Here is a 22,356-nt window from a genome sequence, read left to right on the forward strand (position 1 = left end):
TATTTAAAATTTTCTAAACCCAGAGTATAAAAATAAGAATCACATAAAAATTGTTTTGATGTACCCCCGTATATGGTTTTATTGAACGAAATGAAACAAGAATCGATAACGTTGAAATAGTTACAAGGTAATTTTTTCTCAGCATTCGGGTTGACAAAATATGCAGCTGCATCAAAATTTGAGACTTTGTCAGACAAAACTGTAAAATTTTTCATGAAAACGTGATAACGCAGTGAAAATTTTTGAATTTATAAAGTTACATATCAGCGGTGCGAGTGTAAGCGACTCTGGAGAGAGGGCAGCACGTCCGCGTCCGTGTTCATGAACTATTTTCAATTCCCCAGTTTAAAATACGGAGAAATTGTTCTTGCTAATAACACTGCATCCGTCGATTAGCAATGCCGTTTTTTGAATTTCGAAGCGAGAAGTCAAGACGAAGCCGTCTCGTCTGAAGAAACGGCCAAGTTGAAAAATTCGCATTTGTTACAGCGCCTATTTTATCGCTTGTAAATAGTAAGCTTTGCCTATTTTGTAGGCAGCGTCGTGCGACTTTCAAATGTGTGACGTCAGGCGCATGTCCGCTGAGGCAGTTTCGTAGAATTAATTTACTAAAAATATAATAACACCACGGCTACAAAGCGGAATTTAGAAAATTCATTCCCACTGTTGGCAACATTATCAACAATTTTGCGGTGGAATTCAGATTTTGCACAGGCGGCCCTGCAAAATTCCGATTCGCTGCCTGATCAGATACAGTTCCGTCAAAATTCGGAATTGTCAAGGGCTTTCCGATGAATTTTCCGTAATTTGGCGCCGCGGATAATGGTCGAGTGTTATCGGAGCTTTCCGTGTATTGTTTTGTGCGAGTACGAGGACTTTTTGTTGCTGGTTTCTTCTTTTACATGAAATTGTAGAGCACGGATAGCAGTAAACAGAAAGAGAGATGGAGGACGGTTGGCTGAATAACAACAGTTGCTCCGTACCGTGGGAGAGGAAGAGACAACCATACAGCCGGCTGCTCGCTCGCTATACCAAGGCAGACTTCTGTTGTCATAGAGACTAGCAGCACCGACAAGTAAACAACTGCACAATGTCGAGTGGATTATCCTTCAAAATTCACCTCCAGCACGTCGGGGAAACACAGGTAGCGTCCGACAAAATGGCACCGCTTCGTTTTGTTTTCCAATAAACAAGGACACTCCAAAAATATGGTCGTGCGCGTTTCGTACTGAAACGTAGAACGAAATCTCTGGGCGTTCTGTAGGTAATTCCGTCGCAGAAAGATTGGTCTTTTTTTACTTACCTAAATATCATTCGAAGTTTGAATTTTGATTAACTGTAACACTACAAGTTACTGGAACGTAAATTCAACAACACTAGAAAGCTTCCAATGTTCTAGTTTCAGCCGATCTAACTTGATCCCTGACTGCATCTGAGAATGATCTAACTAATCCAGGTGACAGATTTGTTTATTTTTTGCACATGGAAGTGTTGATAATCGACTTTATCATCTCTTAATAATAATTGAATTTAATTAACCGTAATGGGTATTCACATCAATGGTAACAGAAAATTACGGATCCTAATTAAATTATTAGAAGTCAGTTTCATGATTTGGTATTTGGCAATGGAACCCTACACTTGCGTTTTAAGTAGGTACTGCACATTTCTAGGAAAGAAATTTGACAAATTAACTGTGTTGAAATATCACTTTTTGATGCAACCTTACCTGTAGAAGCTGTACATTTTTGATATTAAAATCCTCGAGAGGGTCGTTGCGTGCTAAAGAGGGACAAGTATTGTAGTAGGTAAATGTGAAAAAATGCTGAGAGTGTAAAGGTTTATTACTGTTGAAAATGTGACATTAGAGGGATTGTTAGAGCATCTGATAAAATTATGGAGAGAATGTTTGAATCTACTTTTACATCATTTTGTTTCATTGCACATACGATAGATAAAAGTATGAAATTAAAAATTACAATGCGTTTTTTTTAATTATTCAGTAGTTTTCGGTTAACGTTCGCCCTGAGAATGAATAGTTACCTATTTAATAAACTAGTTTGTTAATGAAGGTGATTAATAATCGAAAATGTTTAAAGCACGAACGAGTGTAGCGAGTGAGTGCCTTTAATAGTTGAGATTATTAATCGCCCATTAACAAACGAGTTGATTACAAATTTTTTTCGTTGACCGCAAACTTTTTTTTTTGTGACAAAATTTCAAATTAAAGCCAAATCAAAACCAATTTCATCTTTTTCGATAAAGATGAGACCTTATAAAATACCATCATCCTTTTTTTGTTCTCAGGGTAGGCCATTTTTAAATTTTTCAACACTTTTCCACAAAGAGTGTCAGAAGACACATTCAATTTCACGTAAAAATCACTGTTGCTAAGAAAACAACTACTAACTAACTAGTTACCTTTGAAAAATATGACATGCGAATTATAACCAAAAAGGTCGGCTTTTGAAAAAGTGAATTCGTAATTGTGCAGTTATGAAGCTATAAAATATAGAAAACCCTCCTGCATTACCTGCTGCAGTGTTGGTAAGTGCAAACAATGCATGTTCGAGGTTGTTTATACATCCAAACGTCAAAATCGCAAAATCGTTGATTAATGAAAAATAGTGTATTAATGAGGTCCATTAATACACTATATTTTAGACAAAATAATTCATTAATATTGAAATTAACAAGTGGTCAACGGAAAACAAAATTTAAATCTTAAAAACACTTTTCAAAATTGATTTTTTTACTAAGCACGGAACTTCGGGCAGACTTAAAATTTAACTACTATAAGATATAAAATAGGCTTTAGGTGCTAGACGTATTAATAACCTCATTTTAATACCTATCTATTATTGTCACATGTCATTTTGACAGCCTTTCCAACCTATCCGTCTGCCTTCATTTTTTATTATTGAATTTACCGTACTTTTTGGAATGGCCAATATTTCCGAAATTCGTCTGTGGGACATTCCCATTTGAAGCAAGATTACAATTCTTACTTTGTAAAAATACGAAACTGCAAGCATAATTAATTGTGGCAGTTTATTTTGAAGTTTAGTCAGAATTAATTATTATGTCATTTATGACAATAAAGCTTAGACTACATTAGTACAGTTGGTGCAAAAAAAAAACGGAAATGAAAATTTTACCAATGTAAATTTGGTTTTGTCTATTTGTGGATTAATAATTATTGTCTACTTGACAATATCTAAAAAATAATTATAGTCGTTTTTAATAACATCAGTGTTGACAGTATGTTGGCATCATCACTTGCTGTTTCAGTTTAGTAATTTTGAATTTCCTAATTTGGCAATTTACCTTGACGTGGCAAATTGACAAATTCAAATTATTGTCATTTCCGACAAATCAAAGAAAATATGTATATCTAAGTCTTATTCGGATGTCAAGGATGACTTACGAGTAGGTTAGTTTAACCATATTTGACACCATGTCATGTTTGTTGTTGATGTTTCACGAAATATAAAGTTTCTTTTACCATAACCTCAATTTCTTGTTTGACATTTGTTTTACTAGGATTTGCTTATACATACTCTGAATACTAGTTATGAATTTGTGTGTACAATTTGCTACAACATATTAAAAATGGCACCGACAGCACGGATGTCGTTGAAAACGACTATACCAAATAATTTCTAAATATGTCATTGAATTTTGAACATAATTATAACCTGTCTCTCGGAAGAACGTTTCACATTATGAATTTTCTTTTATAATGTGTCAACATCATTCTGACATGTCCTGTTTTTTTGCAACCAACTGTACGAGTATGTAGGTTCACATTTTTTGAAAGTGGAGACAAAAATACTTATATTAAAATATATTGTAGCCTTTTCTCCCTCCACGATTGAAGCAAATACTCTCGTGTCAAAAATGGATTACTCCCTAGAATTCGAACTTTTAGTGAAATAACGTTTTTCATGTTGTATGTAACTAGAATTTTCAAAAGTTATTTTGAATGCCTAAGGTTGGTTACTTTTAATTGAGAGATTAAATCCAAATAAATATGCCGCCAGTAACCAAAATTTATTGTGAAACGAAAAATCATCTATCACTTAGCGAGAAATTAGTCATTTGCAACTGTTACAATTAATTTGCTGTCTTACATTTTTGTGATATCTTTTGTTTGTCACCAGAAACCACATAGCCTTCAACATAACCAAATTTATGGAAACCTAGTAACGAATATCCCTAAATCCTAGGGAGTAATCAATTTTTGACAAGAGAGTATGTAACCCAAAATAGCATTTGAAAAAATTGTGTTTTTACTTCAAAAAAGATTGTTTTACCAACTTTGAAATGCATCATAATCAGATATGTAATACCATGCCTTTAAATAAATTGGGAATTAGAGTAGGCTGTGATTTATATATTTTGTCTATTAACGGTTGGTAGAGTTTTTAGCACTGGCAGTTGTCATAGTTTTATGTCACGATCAGAATAAACACGTGTTGTGCTGTCTTTAAAAATTACATGTTGCCAAGTTCATAACAAAATCATAGCCTACTCTAATTCCGAATTTATTTGAAGGCACTCCGTTACTCCGTACACTGATAGATTGCACGTATTTTGACAGACACAGAGAGAAGTGTCTATGCGGTAAAAAGTAGAATAGTGCCCAAAACATTTGTTATATCATTCATACTCGAAGAATCAATAATTTTCAACAACAGTTTATAACAATTGAAAACACTTGTACTGAAACTTAATTCTGATTGACAGCTGTAATTCTGTAAACAACATCATAGGCGTAAGATTACTATTGGCGATAATTAATTTGCAAGGCTACAATGGTTTCCTAAATAACGTAAAACAATTGAGATGACGAGTTTAGTAGTTTTCACTGCGTTATGCTTTGGAATTAGAATTTAAAAACGCGCAATCTATCAGTGTACGGAGTATACAAGAGTTTATTTGGATTTTTTTGACAGAATGATTACACGATACAAAGCGCAGGTGATGTAAATGCAAATTTTAGAATTGCATTCACTGACAGCGTTTTGTAGTTTTTATCAAACGATATGAATTAGTCAGTTTGCAAAATTAGCTTGATCGATATTTGCAAAACTTAAGCAATAGATTTTAGATCTGATAAATGTTTTCTTGTTTACAAATGACCTACCTATCTTGAATTTTGTATTTTCTTTTTCTCCTATTTTCATCCAACAGTGTTAGCCCAGTAGCACAGAAAATTCTTTCATAAATGACGTAACACTTGCAAGTGGAAATACTGATAAAAGTGATCTCGTTTTACGAGTAAATTGTTACCTACATGGAATCTTTGTTATTTTGTTGGCAATGTGACCTTTGAATCTCGACTTCCTCTTGCCACGTCATGGCTAATATACCTTAATTACATATATCATTTGAAAGATGAAACAAAAAGACGCAAGAATCTGTTAACGATGCACGAAAATATGTCCTGTTCGAGCTGACTCACAGAATCCAATAAAAAAACCGCAAACCCAAAACAAATTGGCGTCAAATATGGAAAGCGATCGGGAAACATTTTGTCCAGCGTTTGTACCCTCCATGAATATCTTTTTAAGCAAGTCGATAATCGTTTGCACATCAGATCCATCAGAAGACCAAATCTTCCTCCTACCCATTTGTTGGCACGTTGCTTCTTTTCCCTTTTGGTTGAAACGACCGTTTCGAGCGCTGCTGGTCTCCATGCAGCGTTTGAGCGATAGGAGCTATTTTTGTACTCGGTCCCTTCACATCTACGGCTGACGTCAGGAGACAGAGAGGCGAATACGACCGGCCGCGCGCTAGAAAAGGACAAACCTACAGCCCCGGTCACATTGTGAAGCAGGGAATCCAGTCGGCCAGCACGCCAGTGGACCAGTCAAGTTTTTTTTCTAAAAATCCAACAGCGCAAACGCGGGGTCTTTGATTTGTTCATGAGTATTAGGGGGTAGAAGAAGTATTTTTATATCTAGAATGTAATTTTCGACTATGACATTTTATTTGATTTACGTAATTCATTTTAACTTAGGACGTTTTTGTTCGAATGGATTTTTTCTTGCGGCGCGGCATATCTTTCACTAAATGGGATAAATCTCGATCCTCTGGTTATTAAGTGTTGTGGGAAAACGCCGCCGTCCTCATGGATGGAAATGAAATTCACATCATTGTTCCACCACCACCGCCGCATGTGGTGTGATGTGAAGTTGGTCATTATTTTCTGCCATTTTTTTTTTTACTAGAACGACGCATTCATGCCAAATGGGGCTCCGACTTCATCCAAAACGAATCTTGGGAGTCTATGCTTGGTGGCAATTAGTAAAAAAAAATCCAACATTTTATCTCCAATAGACCAAATTAATTGTCCAGAAACAACGAACAAAAACGAATCTCGATGCAGGTGCTATGACGAAGACTGAAAAACGCAGACATTTCCTTCATTTATTTTATTAATGTGTTTGGAAAATGCTGTTCGATTCAAAATTTTCCGCTTAATAACGGTGCGCGCCCAAAATCGATAATCGCAAAACAAAGATTAAAACGGACGTTACCTTTTATTAAAGCTTTAACACGTTATAAAGTTCTTATCTCGCAAAATAGACGTAGGTAGTTTTTATTCCTGCATGTCCCTCGTGCCAATATTCCACTTCCCCAAAAAATTTTATCTTCGAAATTAATTGGGGAACAGTACACATCTCTTGTGAATTTTGAAGCAATTGGAAATTTTGATGTGGGGGTCCGATAAAAAGTAGAATCGAGCTTGATTTTTGTCATTGGGCGGGTGGCGAGCGAAGTGTGGCGTAGCCTCGGTAAACGCCAAATGGGTACGCTCTACGCTACACTGTTAATGTTAGATGGCCGGATGGTAGTAATACAAGAGGAATGTGAAGATCGACCGTGTGTTGGTTGGTTGTTGCTTAGCTTTCTACAGCAGTGACGAGGCAATGGTTAACGGTACGGAGAAGTCTTTGGGTTTTTACCAGCCTAAATATCCGGCCTAGACTTGGCTAATACACTGACTGCCACGCTATGTAGAAATCGACGGTGAATTTGTCTCCGCCGACGCGCTAGGTTTGCAGCGCTTTGACACAACGATCGTGTCGCATTTTTGTTATGGCAAATTTGAGGAAATGCCGAAGAAATTTGTGAAATGCCAATTTTTCAACACAAAAAATCAATCCAACAGGACTTACCTGATCGGCGAAATACTCACCCGATGGAAATGTCTGATCCTTTGTTTTTAATAATCAAATGAAAAATTATTAGTTCTGTTTATTCTAAATAAATAAAATCATATAAAATTATTGCCACAGTGACAGCCAAATATATTTAATTTACAACAATTTAGCATCGTTTTTAAAAGATATTTTAATACAACTTATTTGAAATAACATATAGAGCCAAGTAAATTAAATATATAAACAATGGACCAAACAGATTGCCTAGGAAGTTAATTTAATGCCTAATAATTATAATGGTACATCAATTAGTCTTTAATTAAACAAGATTAACAAATTATATACAAATAAATTTAGGTACTATTTATACTCATCTATGTGTTATTCAAAAATATATGAACAAATTACAGTTCGGGTGATATTAAAATCGTTCAGATTTTATACTTCGCTATTAAAAGTACCGATGAGATCGTTTAAATCGATTAAAATGTTCGACTGAGTCTTCAATCAACAAAATATATACCTATATATGTATGTAAATATAACAATATCTGTTAAAAAGACTCTACAACAACTAATATACAAAAAAAAAAAACCTTACAGACGATGAACCCATAGGATTAGGTACCTAGTTTTGTTAAAGTAACACTATACTAATTAAAAATATTTTACAGTTTCATTAAGAAGTCTAATGTTGGAAGAACACTGGCTGTACAATTAGGATCATCCACAAACCATTTCTTGTTTTGAAGCCTTGAGCGCTAAAAACGTTTTGAAAAAAAAAAAATTAAAAAAATTCCAAGCATGGAACAATACTATTAATTAAATACATCTGAATCTCATTATAAATTATTGTAGCTAGAGACAAGAACAGTTTGATAAAGAATACAATGATCACTATACATTGCGATAGTACTACTGTACGAGTATATTAATGTTTGCTGTAAAAGAAAATCGGTAAAGTAGGATGTTTAGATCAGAGACTCGAATTAAAATGTATCAAAAACTTTCACTGATTAATTTGTAAACAAATAGTAAAATGAGTGTACCTACAGTATTTACTTTGTTCGTTTATGCACGACTAAAAACTATCGGTTAACATTATGGTGCATTTTTAATTATTCGTTGGCATCGTCAGTTATTTTCTCAAATCATTTAGTTAAAATCGCCAACACAGTTGGCAACAAATTAAATACAGTAGGTACTGTGTTTAAACGTGAAGCACTATTGTTCGGTAAAAATTATAAATGACCACTGAAAAAAGGTCATAAACGTAGTCTAAAAAATATGTTTCATAAGGAACTAAACTTTTGATAAAAATGGTATGCGCTCAGCAATAATTACTTACGTTATAAGTTCGGTAGGTTACAAATAATACCGGAAGTGTATCGTAATTCGTAATGTATTTAATTTCATACTGGAAGTCTGTTTTGTATCATAATTTTATTTCAAAAATTAAAAAATCACATTATATTGTGAAAATCGCATCACCTTTTTTACATTGAATATTTTTTGACTTTTTCACTTTTCAATGTCAGATTTGATTTATAAAAATTAAAACAGTCCGGTAGGTGTTGCTTAGCGACACACTTTCCGGCTCTGATACTGTTATAACTCACCTACCGGACTCAAATTGATAATGTAATGGAACGAACATCCATGGGACAGTAGGAAATAAAATAATAAATGTTCAGTAAATCTATAACAATTGTGTCTAAACGACACGATGGACAATGCTGAAAAATAAGGAGAAATAGTGATGGTCAAACCAAGATGCAGTACAAATATATTTCTATTTAACAGTAACGAAAATAATTTCATTACTGAAAGAAATTCAAAACTTAAACGTTGTCACTTATAGGTACTTAATCCTAGAAGATAAATATGTGATTATTACTGGAATAACGAAGATTTCTTGAAAAAATAAAACGCATGACTTTTTTATATTTTGCAGTCCACACCAAAGTAACGTGCGATCAACAATTACTTAGATAAGGGGCGGCTATGACTTTCATAGTGTCAGATTTTTCGTATTTTTGCTAACTCATGCAATAAACGTCAAACAACTGACTGTATTAATCCAATTTTAACGCAAAAATGGTTTTTATTTCAAAGATTTATCATTGAATCATAATGGTGTTTTCAATAACGGAGAATGGACATACAGCGCTGTTGCCTGTTTGGTCGAGTTTCGGCAAAAATTTACAACTCTAAATTGAAACAGGTAGGTACGAGTATATGCAACAAAATAGTAATTATACACCAAGGTAGAGAAGACATTTTTTTAAGCCGAGGTAGTTTATTCCCCGAGAAGCGAGCTTCGAGGGGAATAAAGAAGCGAGGTTTAAAATTGTCTTCTCTGCCGTGGTGTATATATTATTTTAAATGCATTCCAGAGCATCTGAACGTCTGAACCTCGATAATATTTGGATATAAACGCTGTTCAAAAATCAAAAACCATTGTGGTGCAAATAACACACATTTTTCATGACATTTCCTACTACCGGCTGATTTTAAATTATTGCGACATTTTTTCATAGGTTGGTAATATTATTGTTGGTTATTCTGCTTTTTAATGTGATATTTAAACATAGGCGTCCTCACCTATTTGACACAATTTATTAATACATAAAATGTCAAAATGACGTACGTACGCCAATGTGTTGATAAAGGTACCGGGTGATTTTAAATGATTGTGACTTTTTTTCTTAAGTTGGGAACATTTTTCATAAATTATTTTGGCAAACTTGATACCTTAATCAACACATTGGCGTACGTACGTCATTTTGATATTTTATGTATTAATAAATTCTGTCAAATAGGCGCGGAGGCCTATGTTTATGTCAACTATCACATTAAAAAGCAGAATAATCAACAATAATATTACCAACCTATGAAAAAAGTCACATTCGTTTAAAATCACCCGGTATTAAGTTTGCCAAAATAATTTATGAAAAATGTTCCCAACTTAAGAAAAAAAGTCACAATCATTTAAAATTACCCGGTATTTATCACAGTGACAGATAATTCATTTGCATCACAATGGTTTTTTGATTTTTGAACAGCGTTTACGTCCAAAATCTCAAAGGCTTCTTTGGTCTAAATTGTTGATCGCACGGTATAAACCTCCACAAAATTATCTGCTGAGATGCATGTTTAATGTTTTTTTTTGTTCTTATGCTTATACACGTGAAAAAAATATTCACAAAAATTCACTAGGTATAATGCTGGAAACATTTATAATAATTCTGTATACAATGTATTTCACGAGTGATAATGAGCCCGGCGGAATTGAAAATGCAACCCACAATACACTTCCAAAGTTAACGTGGCTATTTAAAATATCGTACTGTTTTAAAATGAAATTATTAATCCATGATGGCTTTGCTTCCAATAGTTTTATTTGTCACAACTGACATTTACGAAAAAGTTACATGTACAATCGCGAGCAATAAATTTTGATCGTGAAGGTCATTCTTTGACGCAATCGAAAATGTTCCATTATATCATAACCTATCATCATGTTGTATGACTTTAATTGTAATTTTTTTCTCATTTTCTTGACACTTTGTTGACATGGACATAATCAGACAGGGAAAATTTTTAAATTTGTGACAATCTAACCAAATTTTGAAATGACATTGACGACCAAAATTTATTGCTCGCGACAGTACATGTATTTCAACGGTGAGAAAACAGACATAATCCTGATTTATGCCGAATGTAATAACGATGCTTCTGCCGTTGCGCGTTTATGGAACAATAAACATTTCCCCAAAAACTCTTCGTTTTTTCACAATTTCATTTAACCAAGCGAATGAGGTTTATATCAAAATTTACGAAACTGCACAGCCAACTATGTTTTATGTTTGTTAAATCAAAAAACAAATATTCACGTTAACTTTGCAAATGTATTATGGGTTGCTTTTCAATTCCGTCAGACTCATTATCACTCGTGAAATACCTGTATAGTAGAGTGAAGTCTGGGACCGATTCGATCAAATCGAAATTGTCGATTTTTTTAGGTTAATGGATGGTAATTTGAACACTCAATTTAATTATTGTTTTCTGTAAATTAACGTTATTTTACCAAATATAAATCGTTGCGACACTATTAAACTATCAATATTCATCAGATTCAATCTTTGTCAATTTTGTTTTTACTTTAAACTTGACTATTTGGAAAAGCGTCATGTCATATTTTGCCAATTGGGCGAATTCAGAATTCTAACGTCCAATCCAAATATGATGTAAAAATATGACGTGTCATTAAAAAAAAAAACTTGACGTGAGATCAAAAACCGATCTAAAAATTACGATAATCTGAACAAATGCAGAAATAGTATATTATGATACAAGTTTATAAGGAAGCCTTTAAAGCACGCGCGATGAGTTTAAGAGCACGACGCGTAGCGGAGTGCTTTTAACGTCGCAAGTGCTTTAAAGGCCCTTATAAACGTGTATCATACGCTATTTTTTATTATACCTGCACTACAATCTCAAAATTATAACAAAAAAAGTAAATTGAAATACCTTTTTCGAAGTAATCTGTGTCATTAATCGTTGATATAGAAATGATCAATTGTTGTTGTTTCGTTGCTATTATAAATTTTCTATAAATGTCTATTTATCATTGTTCAAAATGTAGGTGAATTTGTTGTTACTTAAGCAACCCTTAAAGCTTTAGTGTTTTAAAGGCCCTTTTTCGCACGCATTTTAGTGTCAAAAACAGGGATTATTATTCAGGTATAATAAAAAAATACTTATGAGTGACTTGTTCAAGGATAAAAAAAAATCGAATCACTTTCTTTTGATGCGAATTTCATAAATATGTTCTTTGAATTAATTGTGAATTATGAGCGTGTACGGAACAGTTATTTTTGTATTAAGTCATCGATTTTTGCGATTATCAAGTCATATAATGTCCACAAAATTCCACATCAGAAAACGTCAAAATTCTAGTCAACTTTTTGCTGATTGTTGCGATAACTATAATTATTTTTGTTGTCTAGCAACCTGTCCGGTTTTTTAGTAATACCTGTTGACGAGCTTCTGGGATTGGTGAAATTGAAAACATTAGAACTCGGTTATGTGAGCTACAGGAAAATTTATTTTAGTCATCTTGGACTCTCTTTTGCTGTCGGCACATGCTTGTTTTTTTATGGGGAGGCAGTTGTGGGACAGGCTGATTTGCGTCTATAACTTGGGCATATAAAATCATGGAGGTTATAAAATACTTATGTTTCAAAATCAAAAATCCACAACCTGTTGAATTATGTTGGCAGAAAAAAAGAAATCCCTAGAATAAGTTCCATTTTTTTGGATTGGCCCAACCTCACGCCAAAATTTGACTGACAACTATTGAGTTTACTTACGTAATACAAAATAATTATTATGTACAAAAGGTGGTAGCTACCATATCATACCTTTTGAGTGAAATAATGAAATGAGAATAAAAAAACACGATGAACTACGACCAAAACGACTGTCAACAGTTTTCCTTCATAACTTTTTTCTGACAATTGCAGACACACTAAAAAACAAAAGTTGGCGACGTTGTCGGTTGTATTTTCGAGGTAGAATGCAGTGTTGGTGGATTTTTGATTTTGAAACAGATTATATACCGGGTGTCCATTCTCAAAGTCGAACATAGGCAATTAACATTGTGCATTCAGTTTATAGGCATTATGCTATTATTTTTATACATCACACATTAAAGAATTAATAATAATAAAGTAATTAACATTTTAAAAGCAGTTTTTATTATAAAATTCTTAATAAAAAAAAAGCAAAGAAACTAAAGAAAAAGGTAAAATTACAATAAATATTCAAATAACCCCCCGTTTTGAAATAAGCAATACCCCAATCTGTTATAAAAAGCATTTCTTACATTATCCAACTGCCTTTCAGTAATTAAGGCGCACTCGGCAGTTATTGCTTCTCTCAAAGAATTAATATCTGGGTGGCGTCTTTTGTAAATTTTGCTTTTAAGGTGACCCCACAAGAAAAATTCGCAAGGTGCTAAATCAGGAGATCTTGCTGGCCAATTTATAGCACCACCTCTACCAATCCAACAATTTGGAAATGAATAATTTAAAAAATTTCTAACTCCTGGGCCGAAATGCGCGGGACAGCCATCTTGTTGGAAGCAGATTTCCTGATTTTCTCTTGCAACTTCTTCCAATGCAGGTCCTACCTTAGTTACTAATAAATCTAAATAAGTTGCTGAATTTAAATTTCCCTCTATTTCAAATGTTATTAAAAATCCCAGCCTAGATATTAATTTTTTGAGGATACTGAGTTCGAGTAGAAATATTAACTCTAGGGTTTTCCTGAGCCCAATATCGCGTGTTTTGAACATTTGGTTCGTTATTTAACGTAAAAGTGCATTCGTCTGTAAAGCAAATTGCCGACAGAAAGCGACGATCATTGTTAGCACGCTCCTGCATTTCATAACAGAAGGCACTCCTACTTTCTTCGTCAACAGCAAATATCTCTTGATGGCACTGTGCCTTGTGGGGATGATATTTATATTTTCTGAGGATAGTCTGTATCCGCGATTTGCATAAACCTACTTCAAGGGAAATTTGCCTTAAACTGGATGTTGGGTCCAAATTTACCATCGCCAAAACACGTTCTTCCGTGCGGTCAACTATTTGTCTATTTCCTGCGATATAATTATTGTTTTTGAATATTTTCTCTTACCAATACAAAATATTATTACTTACCACCCCTAGCTTCTGATTCTAAAGAAATATTTGCACATCTTTTAAATTTTTGTACAAATTTGTGAATATGTAGTACTAACAGAAGGTATAGGTCTGGTATGAAACTTTACGGCAAACAAATCTCTAACTCTCCGCAAACTAACGCCACTGTAAAAGGCTTTTACCATAAAAATTCGTTCTTCATTGGAGTAACAATTCATTTTTCACTTGACTTAAACCAACAAATTTCAAATTTTTTGACAAATGCTGTCAAATTTGAAAATCATGGCATGTCATATTTAAAAATCGCCAAGTTTTAAATTAGCATATTAAAATAAAAATAGCACCTTTAATCTTATTACTGGTATCATTTCAAGCGCAATAATTTTATCTTTCTTTTGATACCATTACCTTACCTGTAAGTTCAATTGGCGAGCAGGAATCAGCAAAAACGTTCAATTCAATGTTAATTGCCTATGTTCGAGTTTGAGAACGGACAGGGGGTATAATATAAAATGACAGACGTTGGCTGGTATAGCCAGTAGATATCATGAAATTCCCTAAATTTAGTAAAATTTTATATTTACAAACCTAAATCAACAGGTCGTGGTTCTTTGATTAAAAAATAGACAATTGGTGCGATTCTGTTTTAAAATTTACCAATATTGCTGTATAACAATGTTGTAGTTGCTATGATATGTAGCTGTTGATTGATTGGATCTATGCAAAATCAATATTGTTCAATAACAATCTTGCTAAATTTTGAATCAGAATCGCACTAAATATCTATGTGCGCATTATTTTGTTTTTGTTAATGTCATTATTAACACTAAACTCAAAAACAATAGTTTGTTGAATACCAAGACGGAAATATCCTTTTTGGCCTCCTCAACTATAAATGACATGTTTACACATTTTGAACAGCTAGGATATCGTGATTTTTACACACTAGTTAAACTATCTGTCATTTTACCGCACGGAGTGTGTAAAATAACAAGAAAATTTTAAGCTTTCTGGAACCTCCAAAAAAATGTTTAGCGTATCACAAGTAAAGTCCATTTATACTAAGACAAGATACCGCTACCATTAATCCGCCCAGTTTTCAAAAATGAACGGAAAGTAATTGTTTTCTTCTGAAATCTGATGGCGCTATCTTGTGGTGTAAATCGTAAGCGTGTCAGTTACCGGTATAATAGATAACTTTCTGCCATTTCATTAATTAAATGTCAGTCTTTGACAGGTTTTGCAAAATTATTGGTTACAACAAATTTCAAATTTGAGAAAACAAATACATACTTAATGGGTCGTCGGCCAAAAAGTATAATACATTACTAATGCGGTAGGCATTTTACATCGCTCGGTTTTTGTCAAAAAAGTGCAAGTTTTTTCATTCGTTTGCGTTCATAAAATATGTGATTTTTGAATCGGTCAAGAAGCGTTAAAAAAGTGCCATAGCGGTTCATTTTTGCACGCATTTTGCGTTAAAAAAGTGCCGTAGCGTGTCATTTTTTAACGCAATTATAAAATTTACGGGTGCCAAAATTTTCTTGTATGCAACTCGTTAGTAAAGTATCTTTTTTTTACTCGGCCGATTTGCGCACTCGCTGCGCTCGTGCGGCAAATTTTCCTTCTCGTAAAAAAAGTATTACTTTACTCACTTATTGCATAAATAACTATTAATTGTAATTAATATGATTGGAAACATGTAATCAGCATTTTCCGAACAATCTTTAACTAAAAGGACCATCTGTGTAACATTTTTTTGGATAAATTTTAGTTCATCCAACACGAATAAAATGTACTCTTACGAAATAGAATACATAGTTACCTTCTTTTTAACTATTGTATTTACTAAAATTAGGAAATACAAATTAAAATGGAAAAAGTGACTAAACTCCTTGATGGAAAGGGTTCTTGACAGTAACTAAAAATTTAGAACACTGAAAAACTAAACAATGAAAGTCAACAAATCGAACGTCGTACAATAGTACATATTTTTATTTTTAATCTGTTTTCACAATAAACAATAATATAAACAGTTGCTCTTCCTGGCAGTTTTCAATTTGCTTTTTGTCATTGCGACATATTTTTAACATCGTTTATAAAACTAATTTTACACAGTGGTCCAAAATATTATATACAAAATCAGCCTGGTACACAATTACAGTTAACGTAATAAATAAAGGAAATCTAATTTTTTTATCACAAGTTCTCTCAAAGTTAGTTTGCCTTTCTGAAAGATTCAATAACGCTTACCTTCACGTTCCCTTCGTCTAATTTTTTTTCTACGCCGTTCAACCGCCGCTAATTCGGCTTTAACTTCGGCGTAGGTTTTACGAAGTTCCGACAACTTTTGTTGCAATACGGCAATTCTTTGGCCACTGTTTAAACTCGGATCTGCAAAGAATAAAACAAAAAATTTCTCCACAACATTGCAAAAAAATGCACACTTACCGAATTCTACGAAAAAGTTGTACTTTGAAGGTCGTGGTGACTTGGACGTCCTATCGTATGTTGATAAACCTAAGTTTGTAGAAGAACCCGTCAACGAATGTTCGGATGTATCGTCACTGTCGCTGTTGTGTCTCGATCGGTTTAGAGGCTTGCGGCCGCGTTTCGTTGGTATTTCATCCGTAGCTCTTGCAGATTTTCGACGCTTTCTACAAGAAGCAGGGACAGACTCTTCCCTAGATTTCTTCCCGCTGCTAGGCTCATTTGTCATCTGACTATCTGTTGAAACAGTTATCGAAATTAACGTGTTTCTCTTATCCAGTCCACTACTTACCATCTTCACTGTACAAAGGGACTTTATTGAGGGAAGAATTTCTTCGTTTTCTAGGATAATCCAACTCAGCATCATTTGATTTACAACTCTCGTTTTCAATGGTATTGGGAGACAGGTCTCCATGGTCCCTAAACAAAATACCAAACAGTATTAAGAGCATACACATCAAAATTTTTTCCGTATTTTTAATAATCAAAATGACTAAATACGTACCCACTGGTGGAACTCCCTGGTGTGGACGGTGGAGTAATGACGGTCGAAACCTCACGATTATCTCTGTTTCCCAAAGGTAATACTAGTGGTGGGGGTTGTGGCTTATTTACAAGCTTGTGCTCACTAGTCAATAACATATTTTTGTTATTGCTATTTCCGGGAGCGCTAGCAAAGGGCATTTCTAAAACCGATTTCGGTTTGGGTCTTTGCTCCATAACGCTGGACCCTTCAGAAGCAGGCGCCGGACTTCTCGGTATGGTTTCTTCGCACAACAACAAAGAATGAAGCTGTGAATCAGGTTCCTCTTCTTTGACATTTTCGGGTTCCGGTTGCTCTTCTTTAACCGGCGCAGGACTGGGTGACTTCTCTATCGCGTCGAAATTAAAGTTTCGTTGTTCTTCTTGCGATTGTGAATCGTCGGTGGTTTCAATTTGAGCAGTAGACATGTTACTGTCGCTTTCTTTCAGATCTGGTTTGTCTAATGAGTTCGTCTGAGAATCTTCGTCGGACCTGGCGATAACAAGTTGTTCCGAGTCGCTACTGTTGGTATCAGACTCGTCTATGTAAGGCCTGCTGATAACTTTCTTCCTTTTTTTAACATCGCTATTGGGTTCGCACTTCGTCGGAGTTACTGCTTTCTTTACTTCTGCCTCCGACGGTTTCACCTTCAACTCAACTGGCTTGATCATTCGCGACACTTCCAACAATTTTGTTTCGTCTTCCAACTCCACTTCGTTATCTAATTCTTTTTTAATATCTTGTTCGCTGTCAGAGTCAGGTTTTGGAGATACTTCGCTTTTGCTCTTGATAGAGCTGAATTTTTGCAGTAGTGAGTCGGCAATTTTTGTGCCAGTTTTTAAATTGAGATCTTTTGCTTCTTCTAATTTCGCCGTTATTGACAACGGCTGAGCACAAATTGATTCTAATAAAGTGCTGTCACTCTCCTGGAGTGCCGGAGAGATTTGCAAAATGGGACTTTTGCGTGCAACTTCTTCCTTCACTTCGATTTTAACTTCAACGCTTCCTTGACTTGGCGGATCAGAAGTATTTGATTCCAACAACCCAGGTGGGGGTTCTACCTCTCGTTTCTTGGCTTGGTACGTCGTCGTCGTGGTAGTTATGACCAAATCCTCATCGTCACTCAGATTATCGCACTCATCACTAGAAGGAGTCCTCTCGATTGCTCTCGTTATAGATTCCCTTATGGATTCTAAATCGTCATTCTCCTTCTTCAAATCGTCTACTTTACTTGAAAATCCAAGATCCAAAGGATTCCTGTCGGGAGAGTATTTCGAGAAAGTGCCTGAGAACAGTTCGTCATTCCCGGAGAAAATTGGTTGACTTTGCGATTCACTATCAGATATGTCAATATCTCGACTATAGTCATCGACGCTGTCTCTAAAAACACTCAATGGTTCTTCTGGAGGGCTTCTTGAAACTTTTGCTTTATTCTCGGGAACCTTCTCTACGGGCTTCAGATTAAACGAAGGCGATTCGACAAGCTTATCAAACGGATCTTCTTCTCTTCTCTCGTCATCTTCCGAATCATCTTGTTTTCGAACTGGCGTTCTTCTAAATCGTTTCCTTTCTAATTCGGGACTGTCCTTGTCAGACTTCCCTGGAGATCTGGCGGTCTTCTTTTTCGGACTTTTCTCGATATCTTCATACAGTCTTGGAATTCGTTTTTTACAAGTTTTATCGTCGACGACCATCTTCGCCCGTGACTCAAATTCGAAAGGTTCTGGTTCCTTGAATTCGTAAATATCGTCTGACGCTGGAGACGTCTCCGGCGGCTTAATTTCTTTGTTATCTTCCGCTTGTTCGGCTTTCGTCGATATTTGCGTATTTGAATCGTCGGAGGACGAAAGAACCTCCTTTTCAGACGCCTCCAACGAAGGAACTTTGACGGCTTTATTGAAACCCTTCAGTTCGGACCTAATTTGATTCAAATCGAAGTCTCTTCCCTTTGGACGGTTTGATCCGTTGTCATCGTCACTTTCTTCTCCCGACTTTTCTGGAGACTTTTTCAGTTTTCTGGTACGTTTTGGTCTGTCGGACTCTTCGTCTTTTTCTGTATCCCTTTCCGTATCTTCTTTGTCTTTTGTTTTTTCTGATTTCGTAATTGTCGAAGTTTTTGGGCTTTTCTTCTTGTACGTTTTAATTTCTACATCTTCGGATTTGTTTCCGCTTCTTGTTCGTGTCAATTCCGATTCACTTTCGGATATTTCGGAATCAGATTCGGAGTGATTGGAGACGTCAGTCTGGGCCGAGGCTCTTCTAGTTTTTCGTCCGTAATCTAAACAATACATGTTTTCTTGTGTTATTTCAACTTATGCACACACAATTTTGGATAGTTACGTAGGTTTACAGAGACGTAAATTAAAGATTGAAAGTATAAATTGATCATACCTAGGCGGGTCATTCTACTTGTCGATCTTGTAGCGGGAGTAGCCGGGCTTTTTGTTCTAGAAGACGAAGAAGTGACACTAGAGGGAGTTGTCGACCGTGGCACTTCACCTGCCGTGCTTTTACTCGCTAACGGTGTACCACGGCCACGTTTTGCGGCAGCCGCTTTATTGGCAGAAGATTGCTTTGAAGTTGTAGTAGGCGAATTTGTCACATTACTTTGTTTTAATCTCTTAGCTTTTGTGCTAGCACTGAGGTTCTCTGCGATGCGAGTGGGAGCTATCCATTCGTCGTATCTCGTATTCCAGCCTGTATAATGTACAAGATACACTAGACCAGAAGAATCTTTGTCAATTTCTATGACCTTGGCTTCGTAAGTGACTTTGTACTCGTGAGTAGGGCCGTAAAAAACTTTCAATTTATCACCCACACTGATTGTTTGACCCGAAGCGACATCAGTGATAATTTCCACAGAAGATTTTTCTTCTGAATTGGTCTTTTTCCTCCCGCGCTTTTTGTCTTCGTCGTTTTTTTTGGGTGCTTGTTTCGGAACTAATTTTGACGCATTTTCAACTAACTTTGGGTCTTTCTTCTGATTTAAATTGTTTACCATTTCTTTAAGTTTTAAGACTTGTGACTTTGACCTTGTTTGTTGCATCTGCTAAAATTATATTTATGTACTTCAATTAATTACTTAAACACCAATAGATTAGCTCACCTTTTCTTCATCTTCCTTTTTTATATTCTCAACAGGTTTACTTTTATCAATGATAGGTGTAGGTTTTACCTTCTTTTCTTTTGATCTATCTAAACGACGTGGCCTTCCAGTGTCTTTTGAAGTACTTGGAACTGATTCTGATTGGTCAGTTGCATCACTACTGTTTGTATCACTGTTCTCAATCAACTCTTTCCTTTTCTTATCATCTTCTTTTCTAAACTCCATTTTCTTTTTTGTCTTGTCTTCTGAGACACTCTTCTCATCATCTTTCTTTTCTGGTATGTCATCATCCTTTTCAGGTTTAGGGCTATTAACAGGAGTTGCTCGATCTTTATCACGTATTAATGACCTGCCACGATTCTTTTTCGTGGACAAATTGTGGTTTAACATTGTCACACCCAAAGTCTTGTAGAAAGATTCATAACTCAATAGACATTTCTTATAAACACTCTTAACTTGATTATATGTAATCTGATTGTTTGGTAGTTTTAACCGAGTTGTAACTGATCTCCACTTGTTCTGATTAGTTACTCGGTTATAACCACCTAATTTATGAACAACTCTAAATAATTTATGTAAATCTACATCTCTGTTAGCAATCATTGGACTTTTGTTTAATGGTGTTCCTGAATCATCCATAAATTTGTACAATTGTGCCACAAACCTATCCTTTTCTTCATTAGGTTCATCATCAGAGGACTAAAAACATGTTCAAATCAGACAATGTATGTGAAAAAAAAAAAAGGAGGGCATTACATCACTGTAATTTTCCTCAGAATCAGTATCAATTGACTGCATATTAAATAATGAATTTCTTTCCCAATGGACTGGCAATTCATTATTATCAAGATATTTTAGCGCTTTATGTACAGCTTCAGATAAAACAGAACTTTCAACTTTCTCACCTACTTCTCTATTAAATTCTGAAACTTCCTTTTTAGGCACAGTATAACTAAAATTGAAGAATTAGTAACATTCATATTAAATTAATGTTTACTCACTATCTGCCATCCTTAAATGATCTAACTAAATATTCATCTTTAACATTAATCCTCACAGTTGGTTGTGCAGATGGTATTACCACCAGTCCTGGAAACCAGTTATCTTTACCCCTTTTTTTGTCAGTAGCTTCAACACTAACAACACGTCCGATGTCTGTGGAGTAGCCTTCTAAATCAGGCTCATTTTCCTCTTCTGCTTCTCCTTCACTGCTGTCCTCCCTAATAATACAAAAGTTAGGTAAGTTTTGTAGTGGACATTCAGACATACTTTAACTGTCTATTTCGTCTGCCTCTTCTGCCACCTACAACTGGATTGCCAAAGTGTTCGGGATGGGTCAAGGGTAACTGATCTAAGGTCTCACTTTCATTGAAATGTCTTCCACTTTTTAAGCACAGAGCTGAACGCCGTAAGGTAGTGATATCACCATCATCAAATACTGGAAGTAAAATTGGTAAAACTAAGTGTGTATTTTACTCTCAGTCCATTTACCAACTGTGTACTGGCTGCAGTCTTGAATTTTGGTGATGGTGGCTTCAACAAATTCCTTCCTATCTGGGTGTTTAGCTTGGACTGTGTGACCAACACGAAGAGTACCTTTGATCTGTTCATCACTTACGGTGGCAGTGCCCAAACCCATTTTGTAGGTCACTTTACATTTTACAATTCGAACAACTTTGCTCACTTTTGCCTCGCAAAATGCCCCTTTGTACTTAGCACTAACTGCTGTACCAACGGATAAATACGGTGGATCGTCCGCCTGCTTTAAGTCACAAACAACAAAGTGACTACCACAAATAACAAAGGAATTTCTTGACACTTACCATCTTTTTTTTAAACTAATCACATTTATTGTACTTTAAAAAGTGCTCGTAGTTTTACTTCCGATAATTATGATAAATCATCAAAAATCACCACAATATTGCAGAAAAAATTAAAATGCATCAAAGGAATGCATTGCAACCACTGGGAATATTTTTGACATCAAGTGGTTTTGAAACTAAAAAATTACTACTTTAGCACTATCGTTACGCAACAATGTTGTGACTTTTGACCGATTTTTCTAATTTTCTCTAAGTTAAAAAGTAAAAATATTATTTGAAGCGGTTGAAATGACATTCTGTCAACAATCAACTTCCACTTTTTCGCAAACAGGTTAGCCAAACATGGAACAATAACAATAACCCTAAACCTCAATACTTAATAGAAAAAAACCTCTCCGGCTCACGACCAATGATGAACCACTTCGTTCAAGTGTTAACCAATCACATTTAAGGTTGTGGCGCCAAAATTAGATCCAATTAAATTTCATACTGCAGGAATGTTCCAATTTAATGCACTACATAGAAATGTTCT

General features: G+C 35.0%; 1 protein-coding gene across 5 annotated transcripts; it reads right to left on the reverse strand.

The window, feature by feature from the left end:
* Positions 1-7,248: 7,248 nt before the first annotated feature.
* Positions 7,249-22,237, reverse strand: LOC138124498 (AT-rich interactive domain-containing protein 4A-like). Of its 5 annotated transcripts, none has more exons than XM_069039545.1 (13): positions 21,825-22,237; positions 21,493-21,763; positions 21,365-21,439; positions 21,277-21,310; positions 21,003-21,221; positions 20,758-20,953; positions 20,002-20,700; positions 19,287-19,944; positions 16,878-19,173; positions 16,665-16,792; positions 16,334-16,609; positions 16,136-16,276; positions 7,249-7,933 (listed from the first exon to the last, which is right to left on the reverse strand). In XM_069039545.1, exons 1-13 carry the CDS (start codon positions 21,825-21,827, stop codon positions 7,896-7,898), a joined length of 5,034 nt encoding a protein of 1,677 aa, XP_068895646.1. In that variant the 5' UTR covers positions 21,828-22,237; the 3' UTR covers positions 7,249-7,895. The 5 variants fall into 5 exon arrangements, with proteins under 5 accessions (XP_068895646.1, XP_068895645.1, XP_068895644.1 ...); XM_069039544.1 differs by having other exon boundaries at positions 21,271-21,310; XM_069039543.1 differs by having other exon boundaries at positions 21,277-21,439.
* Between the last annotated feature and the right edge of the window lie 119 nt (positions 22,238-22,356).

The sequence above is a fragment of the Tenebrio molitor genome, chromosome 2 (genome assembly GCF_963966145.1).
Source record: "Tenebrio molitor chromosome 2, icTenMoli1.1, whole genome shotgun sequence".
NCBI classification, from domain to species: Eukaryota; Metazoa; Arthropoda; class Insecta; order Coleoptera; family Tenebrionidae; genus Tenebrio; species Tenebrio molitor.

Bases quoted from the DNA above. Each gene is read 5' to 3' on its own strand.
- LOC138124498 (XM_069039541.1), bottom strand. The intron at 20,954-21,002 runs GTGAGTAAACAT...CTTCAATTTTAG, and splicing joins TCATTTAAGGATGGCAGATA to TTATACTGTGCCTAAAAAGG. The intron at 16,610-16,664 runs GTAAGTAGTGGA...CTGTTTCAACAG, and splicing joins CCCTTTGTACAGTGAAGATG to ATAGTCAGATGACAAATGAG.